Genomic DNA, 20,651 nt, shown 5'->3' with positions numbered 1-20,651 from the left:
CCAAAATTTTCACAAATATCACCTCATCTCCTTCCACATAAAACCCCCCTGCTAGTATAATCTGCGGATAATTAAATTAGAAAAGTTAGGAAAACCTTAATCCCTGCAATGACCAGAACTGATCAAGAAGCAATAGACACTTTCATCAGCATCACTGGGGCATCGGAAGCTGTTGCTATAGAAAAGCTTGAGGTAGTTTTCCGGAAATTTTTTGATTTAATTTTATTTAATTTTAGTTTGTTTGTCCAATTGGTTTTTCATTTTAGGTTAATAACTGATCGGATGATTGATTATTTTAATGAATTGGAATTTTGTTGTTTCGCATTGCTGATTTAGTTTCATTGCTTGCTGTTTGATGAGATTATTTTGAGTGTTGAATGAATTATCCATAATTTTCCCCCTTTTTAATTTGTTTTTCTCTGCGTATATGACTTATATGTCAAATGAACACGCTTTAAAAATAAAATGAGAGAAATTCGATGGTTGGTACGTGGTACCCAAAAGCGGGATATTGAATGAAAAGATGAGGTTGCATTTGGTTGGAATTTGAAGTTGTTTTCTTCTCGTAGTTTCGCTAAATTGCATTTGATGTTGATTAAACGCCTAAGGTTTTCTGAACCTCTTGTCTCGAAGCTCTTAGAAAGGCAATTAGAAGCAAGGGACGCTTAACATGGATTGGTGCCCCTGGAATGTGATTAGTGATTTTAGAAGTGTTGCAGTCAGTGTCTTCGGCACTCTTGCATTTGGAATCCTTATTGAGCTTATCCCTATATTTCGTACTGATGGTTAAATTGAGGTTTATTCTAAATATCTGACTCTGGAATTCCTAGGCATCACTTCATTTTATAGTTTGCTAATGTGTTTTATAGAATTTTATGAAGAAAATGGCTTGTGAATGGGATGTTTGGATAACACCTTTACCACTATCAAATAGACTTCTTCTTGAGTTGCATTATTTATTTGAGTTGGTTTGGATTCTTTGCATCTGTTACTAAATTCAAGTTAGATATGTGCATTTCTCACTTATCTGTTCTCTATTTTGCTTGGAATCAGGAGCATGGTGGTGATCTAAATGCAGCTGTCAATGCACATTTCAGCGAAGGAGATAGAAACATGTTTGTCAATTATGCTATTCTCTCTTATTATTAGCAATTCTGTTTATAGCTTTATTTATTTTATTTTTTTTCCTGTGCGCAGTACAAGGTCAACATCTACTGTAGTTCCTGTAGATGATGCCATGGATATAGACGATCCGTTAGAAAATGTACCAAGCAGGCCAGTCTTTCCACTTCTCCCAGCATCTAGAGCAATGAATGCATTCTCATTGCTTGATCCAAACTTTCGTAGAAGCTTCTTTGACGGTGTTTCTGATTTTACAACTCGAGAACCATTTGTTACACATCCAAGAGAGGTGAGGGAGGTACCAATAGAAGTTAGGGATAGCAATGAGCCATCACATCATTCTGGTCATGCTCCTGTTATTGAGGATGTCTCTGAAATTGCACAAGCACATGGACCTAATTCCAATGAGATTGTTGTAATTGATGAAGTTGATGAGGATTCTACCACGCTGCCACATCAGCCGAACAATCCCTCTCGTGACCAACATGTTACACCCAGTGCTCCTGTCTTTGATAATTTGCCAGACTATGGCAATGACATTGAAGAACAAATGATTCGAGCTGCAATTGAGGCTTCCAAATGGGAAGTTGAGGTAAGCTTTTACGAACAGGTGTTTCCAGTGTCATGTCATTCTGGTGCACTTCCATCTTGTAGATGGCTTATTGTTTGCTTCACGAATTGCCTTTTAATGTTTGTGCAGGATTTAACTGATCTGGGGCCTCCACCAAATCGGTCTCATGTGGAGGAGGATGCTCAACTTGGAGAAGAAGTTTCGTTGTCTTTGAAGGTTTGTTGTGCTTAAGTTTGTTAGAATCATTCTTTCATATGATTATCTCTTCATTTTGTTCAATGTTATCAAATTCAGTCTGTGGAGCAAGAGAAGGCTTTGCATGAGCTGGATCGGTCTGCCGGAACATCGGAATCGGTAGCTTCTAAACCAACTGAGGTGCAGCTAAGAAGCTTGGCTGCCTCAAATGGGAGGTACATCTCATAGTCACTTGTTAAGTATTAGGTGTTCTGTTGAGTTATTGTGTTATGACAACAAATCTGTAACTCTATTTATCTTTGCTTCATTTTATGGCGTACTTGATTGAGTTGGTTTAGGTTAATGAGAGGAAGCTCTTCCATTCAAGATGATGCTGGAGATGTGGAGCAGCAGCCTCTAGTTAGGCACAGGTCCAGACGGACATCATCTGGCTCGAGGGAGTCTGTGAAAGATATTGGAGCTGTTGAGGCTAGCCCACCATCAAGTCCTGGACAGCAAGACATAGGCAATCGCCCACAGAGCAATGGAAATGCCTTTCCTTCTGATGAGGTTAAACCCTTACCCAATTTCCTATTATGTGCAGTTTGAACTTAAGCATACAATTTATTTTATGCATTTACTTGACTTTTTCCTCTAACTAGTGCCTTTTTGCTTATGTTCTTTACTAAAAGTAAAATTTGGTTTCTGCTTTCTAATAAATTATAGTGGGGAGGCATCTCATCTGAGGAGCATGATGAAGCAGTCATGCTTGAGGCTGCAATGTTTGGTGGTATCCCTGAAAGTGGATATCGTTTTCCATATGCACCTCATCAGTTCATTCAACCTGAGGGCTCCAATCCCTGGCGTACCCCTCGTCCTCCATCACCCTCTTTGGCTGCTCAACGCTTGATATGGGAAAAACAAGTTAGTTTTTTTTTTCTTGTTATTTGAATGCAAGGTATGGTATTTTTGGTCCAAAAGAAATGATATAACAGGTGCCTACACGCATGATGCATTCAGGATGATGAATATTATGCATCATTGCAAGCTGACAGAGAAAAAGAGTTGAAAGCAATTGAAGAAGCCGAAGCTCGCCGTTTAGAGGAGGAAGCAGCTAGAAAAGCTGCACTTGAAGAAGAACATCGAAAAGTGGAAGAGCTTCGCAGGAAAGTGGAGGAGGAGCAGGTAATATTTTAGTCATAGTTTTGATCATTAGTACTGGTGGTACAATGTTAGTCCATTTATTGAGGAAAATATGTTCTATCTTGTATCTTGATTTTGTGGATAAAGAATTACATTCTAGCTTGGTTTTAAAAGGCGCAGCCAGGCACTGAAGATGGCGCCCGCCTGGGTTGAGGCGAGGCCAGATACAAGAGGCGCACGCCTACGGGCTTTAGGCGCCGGGCACAGCGCCTTTGCGCCTTTTGTTTTTAGATTACTATTTTAATATATTATTATATTTTAATATTAAAAAACCCACTCACGATACAATACAATCACCAAACATAAGACCTAATATCCTTTCTCTATGACACGTCTCTCTTCTTCACCACCGTGATTTTTTTCTTCACCGGCCGTCCAGGTAGTTCTCCTTCTCTCTTCCTCGGCTGCTCCTCCTCCTATTCTGTTTGCTCTGTTCTGTCCTCTTCTACGGATGAACAATTTTTTTCAGTTTCCTTCATAACTAGGATAGTGCCATCGACCAGGTAGTTCTTTTGCCCTAATAATAATAAAATAAAACTAATCTATAAAATAATAGATTGATAGAGTAAATACAATAGTGCCGCGGCCTATCCCCTCACCTTTTTTTGGTTGTTGTTTATATTATAATATAATATAATAAAGATAGCCTATAATATAATAAACTAATATTAAAAATGTAATTAAATATAAATAGGATAGTGCCAAATCCCGTTTCCGACACCCCTCACCTTAGGATAAGTGTATCCCACTGTTTTTTTATTCTTTGTTAATTTGTGTGGACCCAACTCTTTTCTTATTTCAAAATAAATTTGCTTACACTAATATTTTCTTTTAAACTTTTATTAATATATTCATATTAACTTTAAAATCAGATCATTATAATTTATTATTTATAATAAGAAAAGATATAAAATATTAACTAAATCAGAATTTATATATTTTTTAAATAAAATAATAAGAGATTTCATTAACTTACTTTGAAATTAAAATTTATCATTATATTTACATATACTACAAACAGTGCACCTCCAAAAGGCGAGTGCCTTGCGCCTGAGCTCCAGGGACCTTTTGTGCCTCGGTGCGCCTTGCACCTTTAAAAACCAGCATTCTAGCAATAATTTGAAGGCAAATTATTATATAGATGCTCGTTTTTAACTTTGTGCAGTATGATTAAACTTTTACCAGCAAATTTTCTTGTAGGTGAAACAAACTTGTAAATTTTATCTTCATAAGAGCAATTCATTCTGTTGATATAGAAATTAATTTTATTATTCAGATAATTTAAGTTTTCCTGTAATTAGAAAAAAAAAGAATTGTTAATTTGTTTGTTGCTTTCCAATCAACGTATTTGTTCTTAATTTATGCTTTGTAAATATAATTTCACACTAGATACCTAATATTTATGGTTATGAATTGCATCCTCTATGATTCCATTTGCAGGAATGTGAGAGACAATTAGCTGCTAAAGAAGCCTCACTGCCTCAGGAGCCAGCAGCCAATGAGCAAAATGCCGTAACCCTTCTTGTGCGAATGCCAGATGGCAGTCGCAGGGGCCGCAGATTTCTCAAGTCTGATAGGCTGCAGGTAATTTTGCAAAGAAAGAGTTACTTGTGCATGCCTAGTGTTAGACCTGACTTTGATTTTATTTCGCAGTCTTTATATGACTTCATAGATATTGGTAGAGGAGTCAAGCCAGGAACTTATAGACTGGTAAATTCTCATCCCTCGTCCCATCCTATCATTCGAGATAGATAGATATACAGACAAACAGATGAATGATTTACTATTTTTTTTTTTACAATTTGGATGAAAATATTGGGTAAGCTCATTCTAAGTACAACATTTGGTGCACAGGTGAGGCCATACCCAAGGCGTGCTTTCAGTGATGGAGAGAGCAGTTTGATACTAAACGAACTTGGGTTAACAAGCAAACAAGAGGCCCTATTTCTGGAGTTGATCTGAAGAAATAATAATATCTAATCCCTACTCGATTATTGTAGAAAAATAGTCGGAAAATCTATAAGGTTTATGGAAATTTGAAGAAGTAGATGAATTTGAGGAGAGGATACATTTAATCTGACCTGACAATGGTCAGTCGGTATTCTGCCTTTTGTTGGTATGACTAAAGAGAATGCAGTTATGGGGTAAGTTTCCATCTCTAATTTCCTCGTTTCATTTGTTGGGCCTTTACCCAACCAAATTTACCTAAAAAAGGTTGCAGGTCCGCGTCAAAGATGGAGGCACCTGATTGTCCTTTGTCGCTTGTTGTCGAACGAGGCAAATTAACCGGAATGTCCCCACGCAGTCGGATGTGGGGAACTCTTATTAACTTAATATATAATCTTTCTATAATAATAATATGCTTAATTTTAAAGCAGAATTTAGTTTTGAGAGGAAGGGATAAGATGCCAACTCAGCAATGTCATCAAATATGAATTTTTACAATAAAAGTTGCATGGGCAAATTAATAATTTTTATTACGATGAGTAAATGCATGTTTTTAATTTATGATACACGTGATACTTTAATTTTATGTTATTATCTTACATTATAATTATGGTTCAATTTAAATAATATTTTTCTAATAATGTTATGTCTTGAATCATATTTTGAATAATTTATTTGATAATATATGTTTTTATGTATGACTTTACAATGAGCGTCGTATATCGTAACACATTATTAATAAAATTGTCCTCATCATATAAATATTAAAAAATATAATGGTTTAACCATTTATTAAAATATAGTTTCAATTTAAATAGGAATATAATTAAATTATATTTTTTTAAAAAATAATAATTCATTTGACATTTAATTATTTGAAATTAAAATTTCTAACCTATATTAACGTAGGGTTCATCCCAAACTAATCAACAATCACCGTTATTCACCACCGGCAACCAGCAAGTCGTCGGAAAATCATTTTATATAATATTCAGTGCTTCCGGAGAGCCACAACAAGAGGAAACCAGTCTTGCTCGTCATCCAACGTCGTCCCAATCGATCGCCGTCGCCCAAAATTGACTATCGTGAACGAAACTGTAATTGTTTGTGTCGGCCGCCGCCTTATCGTGTTCCTCTGTTTTGAACGCGTGTAGATAGTCGGAGAACCATCCGCGACCGTCGTCCGTCCCATCTCGATTGAACTCAACCGTCTCTGTTCATTCATCGGAAACTAGTATGCGTGAATATTCTATCCGTATCGTCGGCCGTGATTTGGGTAAAAATCCCAATTGCTTTGTGTTTTAATTTGTTTGGTCAAATTATGTTCAAAACCCCTTTTTTTTTCTAATACGTACGGTAAAATTGAATACAGACCCCCAATATTTCACCCAATTATGTTTTAGGCTTAGATGTATGGTTTTGATATACATGGCTAAATTACATGAAATCCCTCATACTTATATTTTAATTTAAATGGTTAAATTTCATGCAAACCCCATACTTTCTCCTGTTTAGATTTTAGACTTGTAGATTTTAAATCCTCAATAATTTTGACTTTATTTTAATTTTGATAATTAATTTTAAACTTATCTTTTAATTTTAATTTTAATTAACAATAATATTAATATTTGTTTTATTCATTAATTTTTATTAGCATTAATTGTTATCATTAATCTTGACAATTTGATACTTAAATTTAACTTGATATCAATTGTGTTTATTTGAATCTTAAAATTTTAGACTAACCATTAATTTTTTGTTAGTATTAATTTTAATTTAAAATTTAAAATTTTAACTTGATACTAACTGTGAAAATTCATCTTGATAATATTAATTTTGATTATAAGTTTTACTTGCTATTAATATTGATCATTAATCTTGACTTTATATTTATTTTTGTCATTAATCTTAAATTGCATCATATTAGGTATTATGGATGATCAAGAAAAGATTGAGAACAAGGAGATGATAAATTGTAGTCTCAACCAAGATGATAAATAGATGACACAAATAGTGAAACTTATATCAAAGAAGCACAACTTGAATCTAATATCGATGATGGTAAACATACATACGATGACAATACCATTGATTACTTCATCAATGAGCATATATGGGACAAGATTGGAAATGAACTACAAGATTACGATGAAAATGATATGGATATGCTCAAGTGAAAGTCGTTGGAAGATTGTGTCGATTTCTACTATACTTATGCAAAAGTTAAAGGTATTGAAGTTCGAATGAGTTCAACAATAAGGATCGAAGTGATGATCACATAATTTCAAAGAAATTGGTTTGTCAAAAAGAAGGCTTAGACAGAAAAAAAATATATAAACTTACCGAATAGGAAACGTGAATAAAAATAATAAGTAGAATTTTATGTTAAGCATTTATTAAATTCAAGTTTAATGAACAATATCAATTTGAAAAGTTGAGAAATTTCACTCATATCATTGTAATAAAATGATAAAGTCAACACAAATATCATATATCCTGTAAATAAATACGTAAGTATGTTATATTATTAAATTAATTTTTATCATTCATTTTTTAATATTTTTGTAATTCGTAATGCCTATTAATGTTTGGTTTTAGGTCATTCCGAAAAATTAACGAGGTCTTAAAATTTAATTAAATAAACTTTGATTAAAAAAATAGTGTTTCGATGTTCGTTTCTACAACTAATCTAAATAAAATAGGTCTTAAAATTTGTATAATTTATTTTCAAGCTAAAGAAAGTAAATGTAACGTTTAAAAAATTCAAATTGAAAATTGAAAATAAAAATAATGTTTCAAATTAAATATATATTAGTTACCCATAATTGAAAATTAAAAGTTTAATAAAAGATTAATATTAGTTAAAACAAAAGTAATGATTCAAATTCAATCTCGAACAAAAAGAATTTAGTTAATTTACGAAATGTTTATAAGTTGAAGGCTTAAGGGTCAGAGTTGCTCTTATAGTAATCAAATTTATCAATTTCGTCTCTATTGTATTTTCGCAATCATTTAGCATTCGAAGTCGTTTAATTGCATCATTTTATACCGTTGACATTGTTGACAAACAGAATTGTTAGTTTCTACTGACGTAGACACCAACTGTTTATGTGTTTGAGTAATGATGTGGTAATTATTAAAAAAAATTAATTTCCCTCTACCTTAATCCTCACTTTCCTCAAGATCACTGTTTTGTTTCTCCATGATCTCTTTACATCCACCCTGAAAACGTCGACCAAGGGAACAACGATTCATCTTCTGGCGTTAGAGTCGCCATTCGTAGACCTTCTTGTTCAAGTTCTGGTCTCGAACTCAATGGTTACAAATCCCTATCGTCGAGGACCAATCCAGAGCTCAAAGAGAAGGACAAATCTAAAGACAAGAAGTTCGAGTTCGATGAAAACAATGCCCAGATCTGCAGGATGAAACTCGATGAGGGTCATCTTCAAACTAGGCTTTTCTTTAGTGATTACCACAATTCCTTTGTTTTCTTTTTTGTGGGTATTTCATGTTTGTTGCGATTTTTGGTGTTTTAAGGTTTGTTATAGAAATTATGATTTGTTCTGGTATAGGACCCTCAGTTTTCGATTTCCATTTCAATTCGCTGTGGATGGTTTGCTAGAATGGTTCTTTATGTCAATTACATGTTGATTGTCCATTGCTTTACTTTGGATCAATCCATTTACTAAAATCCTTGTTAACAAGAGTAGTTTCCATGGTGGAACAGAAGAGCAACTTGTTGGAAACGTGGGTTTTCGAAATCGAAAATCACCAGGTTTAGGCTTCTCTGCTTATTGCTCTCAGGAATTGCACAAATCGTTGTTACACGTTCAAACTTGCAGATGTTTTTAAGGGGGTGACGATGAAGGAAGAAGAGAAAACTTTTAAGAGATTAGTTTTAGGTCGGAGATTTACAGAGAAATAATAGGATAATTAATATTTAAAATATTTTTTTAATAATTTACATGTCATCAGGTTGACACATCATCAAAATTATCTAAGGTGGAAGTAGTTGGCGTCCACATCAGCAGAAATTAACGGTTCTGTTAGTTACCACGGTCAAAGATATAAATTGATGCAATTAAATAATTTCGATAATAAAATTGATGCGAAAATACAATAGGGACGAAATTGATAAATTTAATTTAATATAGGGACAATAGTGACCCTTAACCCTAAGTTGAATGGTTTCATCTTCAAATACACGATGCTTGAAAATATCAATTCCATTGTGGTTGCTAGTAACTAGTTTTCCCAAATATTTTAGTTTCCTCTGTCTGCACAAAAAAATCAAACTACTCAATATCACTACTCATATACTAAACTATGTGAAATTCTAATTTAATTGTACCGTGGAGTTTTTTCTGGAACAATCAAAATTTTGAGTGGCTTCTAATCTAAATAGGGGAAAGTATAGTGGTTTGCATGAAATTTAACCATTTAAATTAAAATATAAGGATGGGGATTTTCATGTAATTTAGTCATGTATATTAAAATCCATACGTCTAAGTCCAAAATATAATCGGGTGAAAATATGTGGGGTTTGCATGAAATTTTACCATATGAATTAAAACAAACATAAGGGGGCTTGGAACGTAATTTGACCAACAGAAAGCAATTGGGGTTTTACCCAAATCACGGCTGACGGTTACAAGCAGCATATTCACGCAGACTGGTTTCCGATGAATGAGCAGCGGTGGTCGAGTTCGATTGGGCTGGGATGGGCGGCGGTATCCGATGCTCTACGCAAGTTCAAAACATAGGAACACGATCGGGCGACCGACACAAACAACAACAGTTTTGTTAACAACGGTCGGTTTTGGGCGTCGATGATCAATTCGGACAGTGACGGATGCACCAAATTCCTTATGGTCAAGTATATCTCATTATTTTAGGAAAATAGTTAAATTTAATTTAATGTGTTAAAAAAATAAAATTTTTACATACCTATTATATTTAAGAAAAAAATTAAAATTTTAGACTTCATTCTTAAAATTTAAATCAAGATTGATTTTCTTGATGTGACTCTTCAACAGCACTGAATATTATATAAAATGATTTTTTGACGAGATGCAGTAGACGTCGACGGTGATGACGATGGTTGTTGATTAATTTGAGATGAAACTTAAATTAATATAGGTTAGAAATTGTAGTTCCAAACGAATTATTACTCAAATAAATTATTATTTTTAATAAAAATTAGTTTAATTATAATTTTATTAAAATTGTATTTTAATAAATAATTAATTTTAAATAAACCATTATATTTTTAATATTTACATAATAAAAATAATTTTATTAGTGGTGTGTTTTAATACATAATTTTAGTGATATGTTATTGTATGCAACGTATACCATAGAATTTTTCATATTTGTTTTTAACTTTAATCCTATTTTCTGAGAGACGTATTTTAGTTAAAAGATTAAGGTATGAGCAAATGACCCAAAGGTTTTATTTTTAAAGTATGGGGGAGACAAGCACGTGCACATCACGTGAAATTTAACACTTTCTGACAGGAAAGTAGGAAAATAAATAGTAATATTAGTACAAACTAAAGAAGAAGAAGAAGAAAAATAGGGCGAAATTTCTGAAATAAAAAATTAGGGGTTGTTTGTTTGATTTTGTATGGAATCATTCGGCGCTAAATGTTGAACCGTTTAGAATTTAGACTGTTTGTTTTTTACCTCTGAATGATTCAACACAGAAGTACATTCTGAATGATTCAAAGTCATTATCAAACAGCATGTCACATTCGGAGTTAATTCATACAGAATCTCTGAATGATTCAATTGAATCATTCAACGATTAATTATTTATTAAGTAAACAAACAGCTCCTTAGTCGCCAACTCCCTAACGGTCATATCTCACCGACAACACTCCAACGGTCACGAAGGCTATTATTCACCCTGGTATTTTTTTTTGCTTGAAAAGAATCCCACAAACCCCAAAAAAGAACAACAAAGAAAGCAATGATGGAGACGTGAAGGTGAAAGAGGTGAGTATTTACCAGTAAGGTGTATAGTGTATCGTATAGTATACTATAGTAGTAGCTGTAGTGAAAATGAGTTAAATGAAGAACATGAACCGGGAGAAATAGTAAAATGTTTTCAAAAAGCCTTTAGTTGGTTTTCTTGGGTTGTGAGCTTCGAGAGATATGTTTCATTTGTTGGTTGATCATTTTCCTGTTCGCTTGTTCATGCATGTATAGTCTGATTTCAAAGCGCAAGTTTTTTCTGAGTCTGGGTTCAGTTTCAATTTCAGTTAGCATGGAGATTTTGTAAGTCTCAAAAGCTGAGATGAGTGTCAGTTTTTCAGGTTATGAAGTCCAGGTTTGAGTATCTATGCGTTTTTGCTTCCATTATCGATGTGTGTTTTTTACATTGTTAATCATTGCCTTTCCGAATGAGCTTTTTGTGAGTGCTTGGGAATCCGATGATTTTTTTGAGGTAGATGTTTTAGTGTAATGCTTAACAAATCTTTGATTCTTTCTGGGGTTGAATATTCTTTTCCATTATTCTAATCAGTTCTTCGTTGTATACACACATTGTTCATATAGGAAAGCTTGTATTTTCAATATTCTTTAATTCGTTTTTGTAATTTTTTATCGGATTCCTTCTTATTTTATTTCATCTGTTTGTGTTTCATGAAAATCACACTCACTTAGAATTTGTCTCTCTCTCTCTAGATTTAGTTGTCCAAGCATACATGCAAAGTTTCAAATGAACATATATGATTTTATACAAAAACTCATACATTGCATAAGAATTATAGAAACAAAGAGAGATAGGGAAAGAAAATAGAGAGAACAAAGTTGGGGTGGGTGAATTGAAATTGAACTCAGAAAAAATAGGAATGCTGTAGAGAAATGTTGGCAGGGTGCTCTACTTCAACAATGTTGTCACCAAGGCATAGACTGAGGAGTGAAGCGTCTGCACAGTTTCAAGCTTGCCATTTTCCAACTTCAATGAGCACACAAAGATTGAACCTTCCATGCAGTTTTTCTCGCAAGGACACTACTTTAAGGTCACAGCCTATTAGGTCCGTTGGCCTGTCTGTGGACAAACCAATTGAATCCAAGACCAGCGGTTGTTCCCTCAAGCAGAGTATCCGGCTGCCGCCATTGTCAATTGCTGCACACAATCCATTTAAAGAAAGGAGGGAGATCAAGGATGAGCTTTGGAAGAGGTTTGCTGAGGGTTTAGTTGATGAGTCGGTCGCTGACAGGGCAAAGAGGAAAAAGGGTAGCTATCATAATGAATTTTCTGGTGATATTCATGAAGGTGGTGGACGTAATTTGCGAATGGGTCAACTTGGTGCTGGAGATTTTTGGTTTCAACCAAGTTTTACTGGATAAACTGCTCCTCAAGTTCCTTTTGTTGACTATCCACCGAAAAGGTGGAAAAACAAATCCACCGAAAGGTGATTTGAAAAGAAAAAAAAATCACCCACAATTGTTGAAAAATAGATGGTAAATTTATACAATTTAGTGATTGTACTTTAAGATATTTATAATACTAGTCCTTAAGCTTAAACTATAAATATCCTAGTTCATTTAGCTTAAAAAACATCTCAAATCATTCCAGTTCTCTCCCAATACTAGAGAATTTAAAGAGTTTCTTGAGAGTTGTTTTCTCTTTTTTATCAAAAGAGAATTATCATTGTTTTCTCCTTGATAGATTGAGAGAAGTTGTAATTCTTATTTTTTCATAGTGAAATTCTTCTACCATTGCCCGTGGTTTTTATTCTATATTATTTAGGGGTTTTTCATGTAAATTTTGTGTCTTCTTTATCTTTATTTTTATTTTCTTAAATTATCAGTTACGATTTTGCTCTATCCGATAGCCGTATTCTGCAACAATTGATATCAGAGCCAGATTTAAGTGTGTAATAACTGTTTATTGTCTTTGTGGTTGCCACCAAAAGGTGGATCCTCTAACATAAGAAATTAAGAAGGTATTACTCATTCTTTGAAGGTTTCAGAGAACTATTCACGATAGTGAAATAGTATGAGCTATCAGTAATAGAAGTTTTGACAACGAAATTTGATATTGAAAAATTCAATGGGAGAAATTTCTCATTGTGGAAATTGAAGATGAAGACAATCCTGAGAAAAGACGGTTGTCTAGCAGCTATCAGTGAAAGACCGATAGATTTCACAGATGACAACAAATAGATCGAAATATACGGGAATGTTATGACAAACTTTCATCTAGCATTAGCAGATGAAGTATTGTCAAGCATCGAGGAGAAAAAGACAATTAAGGAGATATGAGATCATCTCACCAAACTGTACGAGGCCACATCGCTGCACAGTAAAATTTTCCTTAAGAGGAAATTTTACACTCTCCGTGGGCCAGAATCTACTTCAGTGACAGAGCACTTAAACACACTGAACACGTTATTTTCTCAGCTTACATCCTTAAGATGTACAATAGGAGAACAAGAACATGCTGAACTTCTACTTCAAAGTCTACCTGATTCGTATGATCAACTAATCATCAACTTGACAAACAGTAATGTCACCAGTCTAGTCTTCGATGACATTGCATGTGTTGTTCTACAAGAAGAAAATTGGCACAAGAACAAGGAAGACAGACAAGTAAATCTACAACAAGAAGAAGCGTTAACAACGATAAGAGGGAGATCAACAAAACGTGGCCAAAGCAGCAGTCACAAACATGGTAGATCGAAGTCGAGAAGTAAGAAGAATTTAAAGTGCTACAAATGTGGAAAGAAGGGTCACTTGAAGAAGGATTGTTAGAGTCTAAATAAAAAATCCAATCCACAAGGAAATACTGCAAACACTTCAGATGATGGAGATATTCTATGTTGTGAAGTGTCAACCACCTTGGAAAGTAGAAAGAGATATGCAGATATATAGCTCATTGATTCGGGAGCAACATATCACATGACCTCAAGAAGAGAATGGTTCCTTCATTATGAACCTTTCTAAGGAGGTTCTGTGTATAGTTGCAATGATCATGCCATAGAGATCGTTGGTGTGGGAACCATCAAATTGAAGATGTATGATGGAACAATTAAAGTTGTTCGAGATGTGCGGCACGTGAAAGGCCTGGAGAAAAATTTATTATCCTACGGATTATTGGATAATAATGCAAGCAATATTGAAACACGAAAAGGAATCATGAAGGTGTTCTGTGGAGCGCTTGTGGTACTGAAAGGCGAAAAGATAGCTGCAAACTTATACATGCTGAAGGGAGAGACTTTACTAGAAGCACAAGCCTCTTTCGCCTCATGTAGTTCATATTCTGCAATGTTATGGCATCAGAAACTTGGAGACATGTCAGAACAAGGAATGAAAGTCCTTGTGGAGCAAAAACTACTTTCAAGCTTAACAAAGGTATCACTTCCTTTTTGTGAGCATTGCATAACAAGTAAGAAGCACTAGTTGAAATTCAACACGTCAAATTCTAGAGGAAAAAGTGTTCTAGAATTGGTTCATTCTAACGTATGGCAAGCACCAGTTACATCCCTAGGTGAAGCAAAATATTTTTTTCTCATTTATTGATGACTACTCCAGGAGATGTTGGGTGTATTCTATTAAGAATAAGTCATATGTGTTTTCAACTTTCAAAAACTTCAAAGCACGGGTGAAACTTGATTCTGGAAATAAGATCAAGTGTTTCAGAAAAGATAATGGAGGAGAATACACAAGTGTAGAATTGAATGATTTTTGCAGGAAATAATGCATCAAAAGACAGTTCATAGTGGCGAACACTCCTAAACAAAATGGAGTGGCAGAGCGGATGAACAGAACCTTGTTAAAAAGAAAAAGAGCAATGTTGAGGGCTGCAGACTTAGAAAAATCATTCTGGGTAGAAGCAATCAATACCGCCTATTATTTGGTGAATCAAGCTCCATCAACTGCAATAGAGCTGAAGACACCAATGGAGATGTGGACTATTAAACCAGCTGATTATTCAAACCTCCATGTATTTGGAAGTATTGTGTACGTGATGTACAACTCCCAAGAAATTTCAAAGTTGGATCCAAAATCCAGGAAATACAAATTTTTGGGGTATACTATGGAGTAAAGGGGTATCGCTTGTGGGATCCCACTGCCCGTAAAGTGATCATCAACAGGGATGTTATCTTTGTAGAAGATAAACTACAAAGAAAAGAAGAAGATTATAACACTGAAAAGTCAGAGACTACACAGATACAAGTGAAAAATGAGTTTGAACAAGACGATTCTTCTGAAGCAGAACCAACACATGATGAACAAGAACCAGAGAGTTCTGAAGCTCCAACAACTCGTCAATCAGATCGTATGACAAGACGTCCCAATTGACACTCAGATTATGTTATAGAAGGTAATATTGCATACTACCTTTTAATAGAGGACGATGAGCCATCAACATTCCAAGAGGCAATAAACAGCTCAGATGCTTCACTGTGGATGATGGCGATGCAAGAAAAAATTGAAGCCCCTCATAAAAATAATACATGGGACGTTGTGCCACTATCGCAAGGAAGGAAGCTAATTGGTAACAAATGGGTCTTCAAAATCAAGCGAAATGATGACGATCAAGTTTAGAGGTATCGTGCAAGACTGGTGGTCAAAGGATATGCTCAAAAAGAAGGTATTGATTTAATGAAATCTTTTCTCTTGTGGTTCGACTAACAACAATTCATGTAGTTTTGGCAATGTGTGCTACATTGAACTTACATCTAGAGCAGCTAGATGTTAAAATAACTTTTCTTCATGGAAATCTTGAAGAAGAGATTTACATGCTCCAGCCTGAAGGTTTTGAAGAAAAAGAAAAAAAGAACTTGGTTTGCAGGTTGAACAAATCTCTGTACGGTCTAAAGCAAGCGCCGAGGTGTTGGTATAAGAGATTTGATTCCTTCATTATGTGCCTTAGATACAACAGACTTAATGCAAACCCTTTTGCTTATTTCAAGAGGTCTGATGATAACGATTTTGTTATATTATTGTTGTATGTGGATGGCATGTTAGTTACAGGACCCAACAAAGATCATATTGAAGAATTGAAGGCACAACTAGCTAGGGAATTTGAAATGAAGGAATTGGGATCAGCAAATAAGATTCTAGGGATGAAAATTCACCGAGACAGAAGTAATAGGAAGATTTGGCTTTCATAAAAGAATTACTTGAAGAAAATCTTGTCAAGATTCAACATGCAAGATTGTAAGCCAATTTCTACCCCTCTTCCTATTAACTTCAAATTATCCTCCAGTATGAGTCCTAGCAATTAAGAAGAGGGGATGGAGATGTCTCGAGTACCGTATGCATCGGCGGTGGGAAGTTTAATGTTCGCTATGATATGCACAAGACCAGACATTGCACAAGCAGTGGGAGTGGTTAGTCGGTACATGGCAAATCCAGGAAAATAGCATTGGAATACAATAAAGAGGATCCTGAGATACATCAAACGGACCTCAAATATTGCATTATGTTACGGTGGATCAAACTTACTTATCAATGGGTATATCGATTCTGACTATGCAGGGGATTTGGATAAAAGCAAATCTACAATAGGATATGTGTTCAAAGTTGCTGGTGGAGCTGTAAGCTGGGTTTCTAAGTTGCAGTCAGTTGTGGCTACATCCACAACAGAAGCAGAATATGTAGCAGCTACATAAGCCAGTAAAGAAGCAATTTGGCTGAAGATGCTATTGGAGGAGCTTGAGCACAATCAAGAGTATGTCTCTCTGTTTTTTGACAGTCAAAGCGCCTTGCATCTATTTAGGAATCCGACATTTCATTCATGAAAAGGTGGAAAAAGGGACGGTAGATATGTAGAAGATCCATACCAAAGATAACATAGCAGAATTCAAGTCGAATGCAATCAATGTCGATAAATTTACTTGGTGTCGATCCTCTCGTGGCCTGTCAGAGACGTAAGCAACATGATAGTACAAGGTAGAAAGAATGGTGTGAAGATATGATTGTTCCAATCAAATCTTCAAGTGGGAGATTGTTGACTATCCACCGAAAAGGTGGAAAAACAAATCCACCGAAAGGTGATTTGAAATGAAAAAAAAATCACCCACAATTATTGAAAAATGGATGGTAAATTTACATAATTTAGTCATTGTACTTTAGGGTATTTATAAGATTAGTCCTTAAGCTTCAACTATAAATATCCTAACTCATTTAGCTTCAAAACCATCCCAAATCATTCTAACTTTCTCTCAATACTAGAGAATTTAGAGAGTTTCTTGAGAGTTATTTTCTCTTTTTTTTCAAGAGAGAATTATCATTGTTTTCTCCTTGGTAGATCTAGAAAAGTTGTAATTCGTATTTTCTCATAGTGAAATTCTTCTACCGTTGCCCGTGGTTTTTAACCTATATTATTTAGGGGTTTTCCACGTAAATATTTTGTCTTCTTTATCTTTATTTTTATTTTCTCAAATTATCAGTTGCGATTTTGCTCTATCCTATAGCCGTATTCCACAACACCTTTCTCTCTTAATTGTTCAGGGGAAGAAGAAAGGGTGTGTTTTGTGCTCAATGAAGTGATTTCACTGTCCTTGCCATCGTCTAACAATCCTTAGACTGAATCAGTAATAACTAAAATCACTGATGTCCGGGACAATGACGTCGAGATAATCCATAGGCCGGTGGTAGCTTCTGGATCGAGTACTTATTCGGAGAGTCGTAGTTTGGGACTTCTGTTAAACGAACAAGACACTGAACATAAAGTGGGAAATAGGTAAAGGAATCCTCATCCACACGAGGTTGCTGGTATGGGTGCTTATAAGGAGGAGGAGAACAACCATGGGTAGCATCGGGCGTTTGAACTTGTTCACTTACTTACAGCTTGTGTTGAAGCAATTGGATCGAAGAATATTGCGGCCATCAATCATTTTATAGCTAAGTTGGGTGATATTGCTTCTCCAAGAGGGAGTGCTATAAGCCATCTAACTGTTTACTATACTGAAGCTTTGGCTCTACGAGTCGCAAGGCTTTGGTCTCACATTTTTCATATCACACTTCCTCGTGACTTTGATCGGGTTGATAATGACAATGATGTTGCATTGAGGCTCTTGAATCAGATAAGTCCAGTTCCAAAAATTTTACACTTCACATCAAATGAGATATTGTTGAGAGCCTTTGAAGGGAAAGACATGGTTCACATAATAGATTTTGATATCAAGCAAGGGATTCAGTGGCCTAGTTTGTTCCAAAGTTTAGCTTCAAGGGCTAATCCACCAAGCCATGTTAGAATTACCAGAATTGACGAGTCGAAGCAATAACTGAATAAAACAGGAGACAGGATCTCGAGATTTGCCGAGGCACTGAATTTACCTTTCAAGTTCCATCCACTTGTGAACCAGTTCGAAGATGTTAGGTTGTGGATGCTCCATATAAAGGAGAGAGAGACTGTAGCTATGAACTGTGTGTTTCAACTGCATAAGACACTTTATGATGGAAATTGAGGAGTTCTCAGGAACTTCTTGGGACTTATTCGTAGCACGAACCTTACGGTGGTGGTCATGGCCGAGAAAGAAGCTAAAAATTAATATACTCATCTTAGAAGCAAGGGCTGCCAATTCATTGAGATACTATTCTACCATATTCGACTCCATTGATTCAATCCTTCCCATGGAGAGTCCAGTTGGGATCAAAGTAGAGGAGATGTTTGCAAGGGAGATCAGGAACATAATTGCTTACGAAGGAAGTGACAGGTTAGAAAGACACGAGAGTTTCGAAAAGTGGAGGAGGTGGATGGAAGAAGGAAGGTTCAGATGCATGGGGATTACAGAGAGAAGTGGTTCAGAGCCAATTGTTGTTGAAGATGTACACTTATTACAAGTACAATGTGAAGAAGCAAGGGGAAGACGGTGGAGCGCTTACACTTGGTTGGTTAGATCAGCCACTTTATTCAGTCTCAGCTTGGGCACCCATTGATGTTGCATACACCTCATCCTCACTTCCTCATCAAGCTGATTGTTTTACAGGTAACTATTTTGATTCCATTATTGAGTACAAAAATGGGGGACACAATGATTCTTTGTAGGTAGAGAAATCTATCATTATTCTTTCATTCTTTTGTTACATACAGAATTTCATAAAGATTCATATGTTTCCAGGACATAAATTTTTAGATTAGTGTGTAGTATCGGAGTCAATTAATTTCTGCTTATTCTTAGATTCTTGATGCATCATAAAATTCTTTATAGCATTTGTTCATTTTGTTGTAAGATCTATCAGAATGATGAACCGTTTGTTGATAATGCTCAATCCCACATAGTATTGGAAACACTATTGAGAATGGGTATTTATAGTATGGAATTCTCACTTCCTTGTTGAGTGAAAGAGAACAAGGGGGACTCTCGCGCACCGCCGCCGCCGCCGTCCGTCTCGGCTCGGCTCGTGGTCATGGTCATGGTCGTGATAATACGTGTCTTCGACACGTCCGCGCGGATACTATCTTTTTAGAGAAAATTCTTGAGGAATTTCTCTTTGAAAGAAACAAATGGAAAAATGTGAAAGATTTCAACTGATATTTATAGGCTGTTGAGGACTGTTTAATTTCAAATGATAACAGCTGGTTTATGAGAGTTATCAGAAATTAAACAGTTTTTCCTAAATTAAATAAAAACGTTAAGATGTATATGGCTGAACAATGATGCAATGAACCTGGACTATTTTTGAGTCAGGTTCATCTAGACGTTTCAGCTGTTACAAAAGAAGAGATTTAATCCTGAAATTTTATGGACGATTTTAACCCTATTTCTAGCCTATAAATAGAGGGCTATATTCAGCTTCTCAACTCACTCTCAACATTTACAATTCACTCTCAAAGTGTTTTATGCAATTATTCTTTCTGTGCTTTCCGATAAGAAGAGCAATACCATCGACAGTCCACTCCGATTTTGGGTGTATGGAATTTGGAGCGACCGTGTTAACCTCGGGGGACGGTCCGCCTACTGCAGCGATTACACACATCGGGGCGAATTCGTTTCTAAGGCAGTGGTTATACCACGACACGGTTTACGAATCTATTCCTTTTAATTACTTTTTATACTTACAGTCAGTGCTAACGGTGTAGTTTTGCAGTTCATATATCCAACAATTTAGAAATGAATTCTATATACAGCAATCATGTCAACACCTTTGAGCAAACTGATACCCGATCTTTCCAAGCTCGATGCACTTGATGGAAAGAATTATAGAAGGTGGTCCCAAAGAATCCTGATATTCTTCGAGCAACTTGATCTTGACTACGTCCTGCTCAAGCCACCACCTACCATGCCGCCAACCCCAGCTACCGGTAATGATGCTGATACGATCCTCAATGATGATGCCTTAGCAATTGCCGCTGTTGCACTCGCTACCTATGAGAAGTACGAGAAAGACAACAAAACGGTGCGAGGACATCTGCTCAGTCACATGTCAAATAAATTATTTGATATGTTCCTTAGAGAAAGGAGTGCCAAGACAATATGTGATACTCTCGATAAAAAGTATGGTGCGGACGATGCTGGAATCAAGAAGTACGTTGTCGGCGAATGACTCAAATTCCAGATGACTAATGACAAGCTGATAATGGATCAAGTCCATGACTATGAGAACCTAGTCGCTGACATCATCGCCGAAGGGATGCAAATGTGCGAGGTGCTGCAAGCCAATGTTCTCA

General features: G+C 35.5%; 1 protein-coding gene and 1 pseudogene across 2 annotated transcripts; both read left to right on the top strand.

Annotated features, from left to right (window-relative positions):
- Positions 1–18: 18 nt before the first annotated feature.
- On the top strand, positions 19–5,075 carry LOC120114388 (plant UBX domain-containing protein 8-like). 2 transcript variants are annotated; one of them, XM_039135327.1, is made up of 11 exons: positions 19–192; positions 1,054–1,115; positions 1,198–1,714; positions 1,823–1,909; positions 1,988–2,103; positions 2,227–2,437; positions 2,594–2,791; positions 2,888–3,016; positions 4,508–4,654; positions 4,724–4,780; positions 4,925–5,075. In XM_039135327.1, exons 1-11 carry the CDS (start codon positions 109–111, stop codon positions 5,030–5,032), a joined length of 1,716 nt encoding a protein of 571 aa, XP_038991258.1. In that variant the 5' UTR covers positions 19–108; the 3' UTR covers positions 5,033–5,075. The 2 variants fall into 2 exon arrangements, with proteins under 2 accessions (XP_038991258.1, XP_038991257.1); XM_039135326.1 differs by having other exon boundaries at positions 25–192; positions 2,888–3,052; positions 4,511–4,654.
- Positions 5,076–11,762: 6,687 nt separating this feature from the next.
- Positions 11,763–19,028, top strand: LOC120114451 (annotated as a pseudogene).
- The last annotated feature ends 1,623 nt before the right edge of the window (positions 19,029–20,651 follow it).

This window comes from Hibiscus syriacus, unplaced genomic scaffold (genome assembly GCF_006381635.1).
Source record: "Hibiscus syriacus cultivar Baekdansim isolate YM2019G1 unplaced genomic scaffold, ASM638163v2 tig00110223_pilon, whole genome shotgun sequence".
NCBI lineage: Eukaryota > Viridiplantae > Streptophyta > Magnoliopsida > Malvales > Malvaceae > Hibiscus > Hibiscus syriacus.
This window is presented reverse-complemented; position numbering and strand designations above follow the sequence as displayed.